Source organism: Monodon monoceros, unplaced genomic scaffold (genome assembly GCF_005190385.1).
Source record: "Monodon monoceros isolate NGI ecotype Baffin Bay Population unplaced genomic scaffold, NGI_Narwhal_1 Super_Scaffold_7, whole genome shotgun sequence".
Taxonomy (NCBI): domain Eukaryota; kingdom Metazoa; phylum Chordata; class Mammalia; order Artiodactyla; family Monodontidae; genus Monodon; species Monodon monoceros.
The window spans coordinates 315022-329141 of NW_021703784.1; the positions used below are offsets into that span (position 1 = coordinate 315022).

At 54.3% G+C, this 14120-nt stretch overlaps 1 protein-coding gene across 10 annotated transcripts in view; it reads right to left on the reverse strand.

Moving 5' to 3' along the window:
- Positions 1–13255, reverse strand: part of LOC114887803 (beta-galactosidase-1-like protein 2) — a 39989-nt gene extending 26734 nt beyond the window's left edge. For 4 of the 10 annotated variants that reach the window (XR_003791588.1, XM_029209680.1, XM_029209678.1 and 1 more), the window contains exons 1-3: positions 13110–13255; positions 1569–1628; positions 978–1175 (exon numbers count right to left, since the gene is read on the reverse strand). Coding sequence is in view for 7 of the 10 variants with exons in the window: in XM_029209680.1 (XP_029065513.1) it covers positions 978–1175; positions 1569–1628; positions 13110–13195 (344 nt within the window). In the remaining 3 variants the exon portion in view is untranslated. Of the gene's footprint in view, positions 1–977; positions 1176–1568; positions 1629–13109 lie in introns of those variants that run through there. The other 6 variants (XM_029209681.1, XM_029209679.1, XM_029209677.1 and 3 more) reach the window with 5 other exon arrangements.
- Between the last annotated feature and the right edge of the window lie 865 nt (positions 13256–14120).

Sequence of the window (14120 nt, forward strand, 5' to 3'; positions counted from 1 at the left end):
GTGCCCGGGTGAAGGAGGGGCTTGCCGGCTCCCAATTCAGACTCAAGAGATTATGTAGATTATCCTGCTCTCGTGAGGCGAAATGCTCCCCCTGCAATATTCCTCCAAGCTTCAGGAGCCCTATAACAAGAGCACGTACCCGCAGGATCAGAACTTACACATGCAAATAAATGGATCCCATTAGGCAATCTTCCTGGAAAATCACATACTTTGTTCAACTATGCTGTCATAGGTGAGAACACCCCCGTATTTAGGGCTGTCTTCAAAGCAGTTCATATATCACCAAGAAAATCCATGTCCTTGACTTGTAATCACATATTTTTGCCTGAAATTTTAATAAAACCCAGCCTGATCACCCACTTTATTTCATAGACTTGGATCCAAATATCCGTTGGAAATTCTGAAAAATAAATCCACAAAATGATCCAAGATTTCTCCCCACTGAGCACGCTTTTAACTGATTCACATGTCGGCGCTGCACGGAGTGACCACCACGTGCTGACCCTGTGCTTGTTCTAGGGTGGAAGCCAAAGCTCTGAAGATGATTCCAGAAAGGAAGGTTGCAAACCGCGTGGGCTGTGCTGGAGAGGTGTACACGCACCTACTGTACAGACGTGAGGTGGAGGGCTGGCTGAAAGACTGTGATGACTTCACCACCTGCTGCGTGTACGCTGGCCTCGCTCACTCGGTTCCTTCAGCCAGTGTCACTCCTTCTGCCCCCAGCCCACGTCCAGCCCCCACCGCTCAGCCCCCTGACAGTGTGTGGCGGAGAGGCTGCCCCCATTCACACCCACCCAGGGGCTGGGCCCCTGCTAATCTTTCCTCACAAAGCTCAGCCCGAAGATGCTCCTCCAGGCTGCGCAGGGGGAGGACCAAGCAGGGCTCACCCTCCCGACGTGACGGAGAAGCCTGGACGCAGGCCCAGGAGCCCCCCTTGGAGACAAGGCGCAGTGGCTGGGCTGTTGGGGCGCACTCACGTGGTCAGGGTGTTCAGGCCGCAGGCCTTCACCTTCAGCAGCCGGTCCCTCCAGTACTCCCGGGGCACCCGGAAGTAGTGCACGGAGCCCCCGAAGATCCAGAAAGCCGAGTCCTCCAGCATGAAGTTCTGCCCTTTGGCCTGCAGCCCCAAGCGCCGATGCCTTAGCCACAAGGGGGTCAGCCTGTGCCAGTTCACCCTGCAGGGAGCACAGGCAGCCTCAGTGCCCATCCTTGCCAGCCTGGGCCTTGAGTGGGCGCCTCAGAGCCAGGCTTGCCCACCTCCTTCTCCAGCCCCCGGCATCCCTTCCCGAGCGGGCCTGTGCCGGGCGGCCAGACTCAGCACCACCCAGACTCAGCACCACCCACACCCCCAGCCCATGCGGCCCGCCAGGAACACGACAGACTCGGCCTTCAACATGGAGGCCGTGCTCACAGGAGGGAAGTCAGGGCACACACAGCACAGGTAGGAGGTTCTTGGGGCCGAGAAGCTGCCTTCAGGTGCCAGGGCTGGGGGGACGCGGGGGCAGACACGGGTGCCTACAATGGCCCACACGGCTAGGCTAGCTGACACACATCAAAGCAGCAGCTACCTGACACAGTACCTCCGAGCCACCTCGAGGTCACAGCCACCGGGTTGGAGGTGCAGATACCTGGAAAGAGGTACCGGTTAGAAACGGTGTCTACTCACTGACCGAATTAACAGGTCTTAATTGTTACACCTGGAGAAGGAGTGCTGGCCGAGGGGCACCCGAGCAGGACAGGGAGCCCCCCACCCGGGAGGGCGGCCAGGAGGGGTGAGTCCCCAAAAAGCGCCCCTTGGTGTCTTGTGGGTTGGCCAGGGGGAGGCCCTCACATGACCCCCGTGACTCGGGGCTCCGAGAACCTCTCCCTCTCTTCTCCACCCCGTCTCCTGACAGCCCAGAGAGAAGCAGCAAGAGAAGCTGGAAATTTAGGAAAGTTGGAGACAGAAAACCAAAAGTGAGTTGGGGCAAAAGCAAATTTCAGTTGGTACCTTTTCCTCTGCTTTAAAAAGGTCCTGGACTTCCCTGGTGGCACAGTGGTTAAGAATCTGCCTGCCAGTGCAGGGGACTTGGGTTCGATCCCTGGTCCAGGAAGATCCCACATGCCACGGAGCAACTAAGCCCATGCGCCACAACTACTGAAGCCCGCATGCCTAGAGCCCGTGCTCTGCAACAAGAGAAGCCACCGCAGTGAGAAGCCCGCACACCTCAACGAAGAGTAGCCCCCGCTCGCTGCAACTAGAGAAAGCCCGCGCACAGCAACGAAGACCCAACGCAGCCCCCAAAATTAATTAATTAATTAATTAAAATTAAAAGGTCCCTGCATCACTTATGTTCTTTCCATTCATTTTGAAACAAAAGCTAAAACCACACGCTGATTGAGACACGGGAGAACCAGGCATGGGCTGAGGCAGTCTTCAAAGGGACCACTCGAGCCTCGCCGGCCACGGGCACCATGCGAATGCGCCATCCTCCGGCTCTCTCCCCACCTCCGCCACCAGCACCGGCTTCTCCTCTGTGCACACGCCAAGGGCTTCAGCTCTGACCGTCCACGGGAGAGGGAGTGTGCACGGCCCACCCCAGCCCGTGCTCCTCAGCTGTGCAGGCCGGGGTGGTGTCACCGCCTGGTCCTCGCTGAGGTCGGGACAGAAACTGAGATGCCTCCCCAGTGACGAGAGCGACTGCTCGTCTGCAGAAGCTAATCATCAAGGGCTGGGGCAGGTACAGCCACTATGGAGAACAGTATGGAGGTTCCTTAAAAAACTAAAAATAGAACTACCATACGACCCAGCAATCCCACTCCTGGGCATATACCTGGAGAAAACCATAATTCAAAAAGATACATGCACCCCAATGTTCATCATAGCACTATTTACAATAGCCAGGACATGGAAGCAACCTAAATGTCCGACAGATGAATGGATAAAGAAGATGTGGTACATACATACAATGGAATACTACTTAGTCATAAAAAGGAATGAAATAATGCCACTTACAGCAACATGGATGGATCTAGAGATTATCATACTGAGTGAAGTAAGTCAGACACAGAAAGACAAATATCACGATATCGCTTATATGCGGAATCTTTAAAAAAAAAGGGTACAGATGAACGTATTTACAAAGCAGAAGTTAAGTCACGGATGTAGAAAACAAACTTATGGTTACCAGGGGATAATGGGGGGAGGGATAAACTGGAAGATTGGGATGGGCATATACACACTACTGTATACAAAATAGATAACTAGTAAGAACCTGTGTAGAGCACAGGGAACTCCACTCAATACTCTGTAATGGCCTATATGGGAAAAGGATCAAAAAAAAAGAGTGGATATATGTATAACTCATTCACTTTGCTATACACCTGAAAGTAACACAACATTGTAAATCAACTATACTCCAATAAAAAGTTTTTTTTTTAATTAAAAAGAACATTTTTTTTAAGGGCTCAGGGTCGGGGGGGTGCGGGACTTCCCCAGTGATCCAATGGTTAAGACTGCCCTCCAATGCAGGAGGTGTGGGTTCGATCCCTGGTTGGAGAACTAAGATCCCACATGCCGCGAGGTGCGCCCAAAAACTAAAGAAAGGCTGGGGCAGTATTCTGTATATTTTTTCTCTCCATTTTCTTTTTCTAGCAATTTGTTTTTATTGTATTTCACCAAGTAACAGGTTGAGAAGCTGAGAAGCGTAGCTCCAGACAGGAACAAGGGGCTGGCCTCAGGCAGCTGTGGTTGCGGAGACGGAGGACAAGAACACTGACCAGGGCAATGTACCAGCGTGAGGCCCAAGAGGATGCAGATGTGGGAGCGGTCAGAGCACATGCAGTCTCCACTGTGGCCTCCCTGATGTCCGGCTAGACTCAGCTACACCAGAGGTAGGGCGGTTTGCGTGCGGCCACGATGGTTCTCAAAGCTGGCAGCGTACCTGAATCCCCGGTAAACTTTTAAAAACAACTGAAGCCCAGTCTACACCGCAGACCAATGAACTCCCTCTGGAGGTGGGCACAGGCACTGGTCCTAGAAAGATCCTCAGGGCAAGGCTGAGAGCCGCTGGCGGGGTTGAGTTTTTCAGGAGGACCGGGGGCCCCGAGTGGCCAGACACAGGACCGCAGGAGGCCAAGAGGGCGGAAGGTGCCACAGACATCACTGGCCACTTGGGAATTTGTCTAGAGCCAGTCCTGGACAAAGGAAACAGTTTCTACCTACTCTCCTTCTCAACCCCAACACCCTCAACCGCAGCTGTGGACGCCAGCTCTGCTGCATCATCGCAGGAATGGTCGTCTGTGGATAACCTGGCAACCTAGCACTGGTTTCCTTCTCCAAAAAGTTCCACCTTCCAAGTGACTTAAAATGACAATTCAGAATGACAATTCAGAATACAGTTCTCCCAAAGGACCACAGACGTGGGGAAGTGAAAACAAATGCAGGATCTTTGAGAGGAGGGTCTGGACAGGAGCCCTGGCCCTCCCCTTGGTAGCGCCATCCCCATGGGTTACGGACCCTGGCTCCGAGGGCATGATCTTCCCCTGTAACACGGGGCCATCACCTGTCCTGACTGCTCACAAGGGCTGCATGGGGATCAGACACCAGGGAAATGCAGTAGAAGGACCTGTGACATGATGGTCCTCACCAGCTGTGTCCAGCACGTTCTTCTGTGAGGCATATAGCAAGGGGGCTTAACAAGACCAGTTATAAAAGATGTTTCTCACAAGCGAAAAAAAAAAGCATCTTCTCGCTACTTGAAATAAATTTATTTTAACACACTTTGCAATCAGAATAACTTCAGTGGATTTTTGTTAATGTCCCTAATATGAAATAATCCCAATCTTTCCCTTCTTTCCCATTTACTTCAGCGTCTAGTTATATTTAATGTGCTGGACTTTGTGCCAAGCCATCTTACTCCAATTTGTAAATTTCACGGTGAAAGCTCTGTCCACTGGGATGCGGTCAGAAGCCAGGGGTCCGCAAACTCCAGCCGGGGCCTCGTGCCTGTGTGCAGCCTGCAAGCTGAGAATGGTTTTCACATTTTAAACGGTTGAAACAAAATCAAAAGAAGAGTACTTCGGGGCTTCCCTGGTGGCGCAGTGGTTGAGAGTCCGCCTGCCGATGCAGGGGACACGGGTTCGTGCCCCGGGCCGGGAAGATCCCACATGCCGCAGAGCGGCTGGGCCCGTGAGCCATGGCCGCTGAGCCTGCGCATCCGGAGCCTGTGCTCCGCAGTGGGAGAGGCCACAACAGTGAGAGGCCCGCGTACCGCAAAAAAAAAAAAAAAAAAAAAGAAGAGTACTTCGGGACATAAAACAATTGTATGAACTTGACACTTCAACGTCCATAAGTAGTTTCATGGATAACCCACCATGCGTCTATGTATTGTCTGTGCTGCTTCGGGGCTCAGCGAAGTCGCTGCAACAGACAGCAGGGTCTGCAAAGCTGGAGACGCTTACCACCTGGGCCTTTGCAGGAAGCTGCCGACCCAGCCCTGGAGGACGAGGCCCTGGACGGCAAAGGGAGACCTTGGGGCCCCGTGTCCACCTCTTGCCTGGCTCCATGGCCTGTGCCTTCCTCTGCACAAGCCCCTGACTATTCCAGCTCTGCCTGAGGCACCCACAGCTCATGCACAGCGGAGCGTGGTCTCCCTGGGTTTTGGCCGTATCTTCCCCAAAGAACGCACTCTGCCTTCATGCTTTCACGGTCCGCAGGCTTCCTGCCCTTCAGCCTCACCTGACCGCCCCCAGCCCAGCCCAGGCAAGAATGGGAAGACCTGCATGCACAGATTCTCTTCTTCACAACAGGGGCACGCTGACTGTCAGGCGCTGAGCACACACGCGCACACACACACACACACAGCCACTCCACCGGGAAGCCATCCCTAATCACCGGCCAGAACTTCAAAGGAACAAGCTCCGATTCACCAAGTCACTGACCTAACTTCTGTGTCTCCCCAGAAGCTGTGAGAGCCTCCCTCCCCACACCCGGCAGATGCAAAGGTGCAGGCGGGGAGGGGGCTCTCTGGGACCCCCTCATTCCAACACAGTCCCTGCTGGTGACACACACTCGTGGTCTGTCCCCCAGCGGACGACTAGCCATTAGGCGCCTCTGCCTCCTGGTTCGGTACCTGCACCTGGAGCTTGTTAGAAATGCGGACACTCAGGCCTTACCTGAGACCTACTGAATCCGAGTCTGCATTTTAACCTCACCCCGGGGGGTAAAGTCTGAGAAGCAGTAACCTGCATCTTCTCCTTTGATATACGTGTATACATAGTCTCCTCCTGGATGGAGCTTCCCTTTGCCGGTTTTTTAATATCCTATCATTTTCTAAATTAAAAAAATTTTTTCCTCTCGGTGGGTGATGGTCACGGTGGGACCGGCAGTGCTTATTAAGAGGCATGAAATTAACACTGCAAGCCACAAAATCTAGAGCTGTCACCAAATTCCAAATTCTGGAGAACTCAACTGCTTCTGAGGATTTTCTTGTAGGTAACTAGGCAAGTTCTTGATACACTAATAAAAGGGGTGAATTCACTGAGAAAATGAGGATGACAAATGTTGGGTTTCTCCAAAGAATTCACTGTGAGAAAATGAGGCAATACACGTTAGAGCTTCGTAAACAGCAACGTAAATGGTTATTAACACAGATAATGACCATCAGTACTGGTGGTGCTAACACTAGTAACAACCTCCTGAGTAGCTAACTAGTCACAATAAAACAACCATGAGGGGCTTCTCTGGTGGCGCAGTGGTTGAGAGTCCGCCTGCCGATGCAGGGGACACGAGTTCATGCCCCGGTCCGGGAAGATCCCACATGCCACGGAGTGGCTGGGCCCGTGAGCCATGGCTGCTGAGCCTGCGCGTCTGGAGCCTGTGCTCCGCAATGGGAGAGGCCACAACAGTGAGAGGCCCGCGTACTGCAAAAACAACAACAACAACAAAAAAAAACGGACAGATGTGCAGGTGACAAGCTTACCATCTCCTTCCTGTAAGGTGAGCCCAGGAAGTGATCCTCCGCTTTCGGAGAGGGTCTCCCAGGGCAGCGGGAGGTAGAAGGGCAGATCCGGCCACCTCCTTGCATGAGGCTGATGAGGACCGCTCTGAAACGTCCCAGCTGAGCCAGAGGGCGTCCCTGTGAGCGCTGCAGACACTGACTACAACCGAGGTCACGGTGGAACCGGCAGGCCTCACACTGCGTCACAGCCACCCCCTTGTCTTCCATCCTACGTACGCATGTGTCCAGATCCAGACAGGACAGCATCGCCGCAACCAGACACGGCAGAGATAGCATCGTCAACTCCCGGGACGTGTGGCCTCCAGCGGGGACCAGGCCAGGCTCACACAATTTCAGGCTAACAAGGGTGTGGACAAGCTGGCACTCGAGGTAGGAACCTGCAGAAACAGTCTTTCCATCCCCAGAACATGAGTCCTCACTGGTCCCGGGCATCAGTAGTTTGGTTCCATACATAATGTACACTGTGACCCCACTCGGGCTGCCCTAAGCAAATGTTCAACTGAATCTGGGTCCAGGCCTTCATATCAAGATGCTGACCAAGAAAACACTCCGCCCATCCACGTGGCCATGCCGGAGACCCTCACCCAGATGGACATGTTAAACTGCCCAGAAGACATAATCACACACAGAAACCTCCTCACTTGGGTCTAAAACACAAATTTCTCCTCATCACTTTCAAGATTCTGATGTGGCTACAGGCTCCCATGAGGTCCAGCTTCCTCAGCTGGACCCCAGGAACTGCCCCCTCGGGGGTATTTAGGTCTCACCAGCCTTCAGCCCTGTGTACGCCTCCCTCAGCTGGAGGTTTGGGGGCCCAAGGAGGGGCCCGCCCACTCTCCGGTCCCGGCCAGCACCCCTAACGTCCCCAACCCAGAAGACTGCCTCTTGCACCAACCCTGGAGCCCCACGAGCTTCAGCCCCCAGGAAATGAAACACTGTCCCCAGGTCTGCCCTGGCTTCCTGCATGTGCTCCTTGGCCTGAGCCCAAGGCTCTGGCTCCTGATTTGCTGCGAGAGGCCTTAATATTTCCAAAGGGCTGGGGCCTTCCATCCAAAAGCGAGTCGCTCATTCTGCAGAGATGCCTGGCCATCGTGCAGCACCCCGCAGCCTGTGGCACCATTGTAAGCCTGGAACCTCTGCCCTTCCCTCCGAGAAGGCTCTGGTAGGTCAAGAATGGGTCACGCACCCGGGCTCCAGCAGGCCAAGCCAGGCAGCATCCTCTACAGCCCGCAGGAGTTTGTATGTGAACAAGCGTTTACTAGAGGAAACCCTGAGACCCAATCGTGCAGCAATAAAAACTCCTCATTCGAAATCAACCACATACCAACAACAAAAAGTGACCGGATGTCACATAACACTGTGCTCTCACTTTGGGGAAAATTTCCATTGACAGCATCATAAATAGAAAAAGTGCCAAGAGAGGAAAGCTCTGTTAGCTAACCCCCAAGGCGCCCCTGATGACAAGACTCTGATCTCAGAGACACTCATGGAATCAGAATAAAAGGATTTCATTAAACAGGGCACAACGTATTGTAAATAAATGGGTTTTTAAAATCCAACACGTGGGACTTACCTACCAAGATAGACGAGAGCTGGGCTAGTTCTTACAGGACACAAAGACTCTACCCACACAGATTAAACAGAATTTGCTCCTGAGCCTACAGAGCTCAGGCTGATCCAACAGAAATAGAATGTGCTATTTACTTACTTATTATAAATGTCAATCAAGATTTAAAATGAGTATCTCATACGGTCAGCAATTCTATGTACAGAAATATCTCCAACAGATACTCACTATGACTTGGTTTGCAGCCATGGATGCTCTTCAGAAGGGGGCAGTTTAAATAACTCATGAGCCCAACGAACCAACAGGGTAACGCCTACAGCTGTCTCTATGTGCACAGAGCACTCTGGAGAGAAACTGTGATCAGGGAAGCCTCTGGGTAGGGAGAGGGGTGCCCAGGGGCCAGAACTAGGGGGCCTTATCTTCCCATTTATATTATTTGAAGATTTCATCCTCTACCTAGATTACCTACCCACAAAATAGCCTTTGCAAGAACAATGCAATGTGCTCTTGAAAGGCACAGCCCTGCTAACCGTCCCTCGGAGGGTGAGGGTGGGAGCATGGGGCACCCACCAAGGGTCTCCGTCCACGGAGCCCTGTTGAGAAACGTCTGCTTCGTTACCGTGAGCCTCTAAGGATCCCCGGCCCTTCCATCCCAGGGGAGGCACCACGTAAGGGGGCTCCCTCTCAATGGCCTTTAACGTCCAGAGCAATCGATTTAAGCAAAAGGTAAAACCGAGTACAGAGGGGGCTGCAAACACCCCGCTGCTGGGTGCCAGGGCAGGGCCTGGGCTCCAGGGTCCTCTGCAGGCCCCACGCATTCTGAGACGGTCTCTCTCAGCCCCGGCATCTCCCGCCTCTTCATCAGAAGAGCATTCCAGGCGATACGATGGGGGTCAGGGTCACATCATCGAAGATGAAGTGCTTTTACTTCACTGGTGGCTCCTTCCTCGCCCCAAGGGGTAGAGGACTCCTTGGCCCATGTCCTGATGCTTGGGGGACCAAGGCTCTGGAGCTCTTAGCGCTGGTCTCCTGGGCACCCCGGTCCCTTGATTACAAATACACCTCCACTGTCCGTGCGTTCACTGAGACACTGGGTCCCCTTCCGACTCTCAACGCCCACCCTCTCCTCCGGCACAGGGGCTCAGATACCTGCCCCCCCCCGCTTCCCCACGCCTGTCAGGGGTGACACTTCCAGAGGCTGTAAGCTTCACTGCCAGAACACCAGAGGGATGGCGCTCAATGAGCTGGAGTGTTCCAGGGGCGATGATTCAGACCCCACGCAGATCAGTGCCCAGAACAGGCAAAGCTCATAAAATCAGTGACTTCACAGATGCCCAGGAAGGGACCTTGTGCACATGCCCCCAGAGGACGGGACCGGCCGTGATTTGGACCACAGAAAGTGGCCTGGTTCCGAGGCTAAGTGACCTGCCCTCGCCGAGGAGCCTGAGAGGCACGGGAGGAACGGGGGCCTGGAACCCAGACAAGCAGGGCAGAAGCAGCTAAGAGACAGGCTTCCAAGGGAGGTGGGAGGCGGGAGGCCGGCGCCCACCTGACGGCCCTCCCCTCTGCTGACTCTGCCAGCTAACGTCTAGGGTTGGAGAGACGCAGAGCTCCTGGAGCGTTGCTCAGTGACGCGCTCATGCTGAGAGGAAAAGTCCGAAGTGGGAACCATGCCCAGCAGGCATTCTTGTGCTAGCGGAGAATGACAGGCTCAGGGCCGAGGTTCCTGGATCCCAAGTAACACGCTAGAGGGGGAGGCCAACCAAGACAGAGGATTACACTTCTATAAACTCCAGAAAATGCCAACTAATATCCCATGGCCGAAAGCAACACATCAGCGTTTGTGGGGAGGCGGGAGCAGAGAGATGCAAGAGGCACATGCACTTTTCTGGGCTGATGGATACCTTCACTATGGTAACCGCGGTGCTAGTTCCACAGGTGGGTGGGTACATACGTCAAAACCCAGCGTGACATATATACACTAATATGTATAAAATAGATAACTAATAAGAACTTGCTGTATAAAAAAATAATAAAATAAAATTTTAAAAAAGAAAAACATATTTCAGATGTGGAACACACACACACACACACACACACACACACACACACACACACACACACACCCCAGCAGACTCCACCCGCTGAACATACGGTTTATTGCCTGACGACTATACTGCAGTGAAGGTAAATTTTTTTTAAGACCATCGTTCAAACTAAAAAGCCGAAGGTTGAAATCTTCCTCAAAAGTCATCTTGGTCCTCCTGTTTCTTGGATATGATGTAATCAGACAGCTGTGATTGACCACGAACCAGCCCAAGGTAAAGTTCAGGAGAAAAACAAAAGCCGCAACCCAGCAGCCCCTCCCCCACCCAAACACCTGCCTTCTGATCCTGACAGCTCAGGGGCAAAGCCGCTGGCTGAGCAGCCAGTCCCTGTGTGACCTCTATCGCACTGGCTACACCCACATTCCCTACAACAGCTGGGAGCTGGGCCCCCACTCAGTTAATGACCCGGTCACCTTAGCGTAAGGCAGGAAGAGGGAGCAACAAAGAAGGTGCTGGGCTACCCTGGTGGCGCAGTGGTTGAGAGTCCGCCTGCCGATGCAGGGGACACGGGTTCGTGCCCCGGTCCGGGAAGATTCCACATGCCGCGGAGCAGCTGGGCCCGTGAGCCATGGCTGCTGAGCCTGCGCTCTGCAAGGGGAGAGGCCACAACAGTGAGAGGCCTGCGTACCGCAAAAAAAAAAAAAGAAGGTGCTGGCTCTAGCCTCCAGACATAGTCCTTGGTGTCCAGCCCAAGCTGGACAGCAGGAATTAGGCGAAAGTCATCCGTGAGGGTGATACAGTCCAAACGAAGCCCAGAAGACAAGTATTCCAGAGGACCCTAAGACATGGCCCTGAACTAATTCAGAGCTTCTCTGGCCTCTATCTTACCTGCTGAGAAAGACAGCACAGCAGGAAAAGCCACGTCTTTCCTAAACATGCCAAAACTCTTCCAGGGTGTGAGTCACAGCCATTCACCCTCTGCTGCTGTTCCTGGGTGGCCCCACAAGCCGCCCCCCAACCTACCCTTCCTGCGGCCACTCCACCAGGTGGGGACACGTTCGCTCACCTGCGAGAGCCCATGCTTCTGCACCTTCTGTCCTTCCAGACACAAGTACCAGCCTCCTTCCCGCACCTCCTCCTGCGGACCATCAGGGTGTGCTACCTGGCCCACCTCAAGCCCCTCGGAGCCACCCTTCATGGTGACCTGTCTGGGTTCCCTGCATGGGCTGCTATATCCCTGACCTCCAACAACAACGCACATGCTCCTCGCACACCTCGGGCCTTTCTCCCTGGGGGTGTGGGCTCCTGGATACCTGGCTGTACGCCAGAGGCTCCTGCTGCGGCTCCTCTGAGGAATCCCTCTGGGGTGTGCATCAGCCTTGTGTCTACAAGAGCCAGGGCCGGTCCTCAAAGAGGAGGGACTGGGATCATAGACAGGATGGAAAAGTCTTGGGAACGACTGGGCAAACAAGATGCCTCCTAAGTTTTCTGAGCCCAGAGGGAGAAGAGCACCATTTCCTTCTCCCAACAACCCTGTGACACCCTCCCCATCTCCAAAACAGAGATGACGCCTAAGTCTTGGAAAGGCGTAAATGGAAAGAGTTCTCTCCCTCCCGAACGTCCCTATCTCCCAGAGGAAGTCCAGAGGAGCCACGAGGGGAGCAGAAAGAAGATAAAGCTGAGGGTGGCGTGCGTGCCACAGGTCCAAGGGCTCAGCCTGCAGCCTCCATACTAACTTCCCTGCCAAAGCCATTGACGCTGCTGGCCTGCCAGCAACACTGGAGGTTTTGAATATGGAAAGTGCCAGGCATCGACCTCAAAAATAGGGTCACAGACACAGTTTAGGAAAATTCTAGGCTCGGGCACCCACACAGGCAGTGGGTAAATCATTCTATCACTAAACGCACTCCCAGACAACTCTTTGTAAGGGAGGGGGGAGAGTGGGAAGGGGTGAGCTGGTGACCGGAGGAAGAGTGGAGAGAGAAGACACATCAATCCGAGAACGGAGCAACTACACCCAAAGCGAGAAGCTTGGAGGACCCGTGACCGCGCTGGGCCGGCCAGATGGACCGTCGCTGGGAGTCCTTGGAGCTCTGGCCTCTGCCGAACAGAGAAGCCTCGCAGCAGGCTTGGCAGTAAATGTGGGCACCTGGGAGAAGAGCTGGGGATCTGGGGCTCAGCAAGAGGGCTAGGGGCGCACAGAGCTGGGACTGTCGGAGAGGGGTCTGAGGCCAGGTCTGCGGACTTCCCGCGGAAAAGGATGGGGAGCCCTGGGTACAGACGCCCGGGGACCGGGAGCGCAGCGCCTGGCGTCACCCAGGGCACTGGGGGCGCAGAGGGATCGGGCGCCGGCGCTCCAGATCAGACGGGACCACAGGGCCGTCCCCGTGGGGACTCGGGCTCCGCGGGCGACTGTGCGCGCGCTCCCGGGCCGGCTCCCCCGGCGCGAGGGGAGGCGAGAAACCAGGTGTGCAGGACAGGGCGTCTGCTCACCTGCGGAGCACCAGTAAGCTCAAGATCACCAGCAGCAGCAGTCCAAGCATGCGGCCGGGCCTCCGCCGGACGTTCCACTTGGGCATCCCGCGTCCGCTGCACCTGGACCCGCTTGCTTTCCAGCCCTGACTCTGAGCGGAAGCTCGGCGCGGGGGCGGGGCCGCGCGCTGGTCGCCGGGCCGCGCGCTGGTCGCCGGGGCAACAGGCCGCCGCTCGCCCCGCCCCCCAGTGCTCATTGCCTGCAGCCCGAGGACGCGCCGGAGAGTGGCAGACGGTGGCCCTTGCCGTTTCCAGCCACACCTTCGCCCAGGATGAATAAAATTCTTATTCTGGCACAGAATTATGTCACAAAGGAGGCTGTGTATTATGTGGGCAAAATTTATGCTTTCTAGCAATCACAAACCCACCTAATCCCAAGAACAGAATTCAGATTTTACTGAAAGAAAATCTGAAACATTTTCTAGGGAGGCTGATGTTTCTTCACAGCATCAGAGTTTCTAGAAAATACACACACACACACACACACACACACACACACACACACACACACACACCGTTGCATGTTTTCAAACCATATCCTGCGCTTGTAAAGCTGCTAGGAATACAATGAGATTGTGCTTCTGGAACAAAACAAGGCGAGTTTAGTGTGAAGGGTTCTTTTTGTAGCATTCAGCAAATATTTAGTCAGGTAGCAAAAATTAAACCCAGGAGAGAAAAAAACGAACAAACAAAGGGGGGAAGGCCTAGTGCAGTGGCAGGGGCTCGCCTGGGGCTGACAGCAGGGCCAGAGCCGCCCCTGGGGATCCCGAGAGCAGTCTCTCCCCCTTCGCCAACGCTCCAAAGTCAGTACCTTCTGTCCACGTTTTAAGCCATAACTGCCTGATAGTTGTTAAGACTATGATGAAGGTATTTTGGTGTAATTGGGATAAAAGGCGGCCCATGAGACATATGGGGAAGGTGTCAAAGGTTAGTCCCCTTTCCACTCACGGAGGCGCACCCCAGCCACGCCCC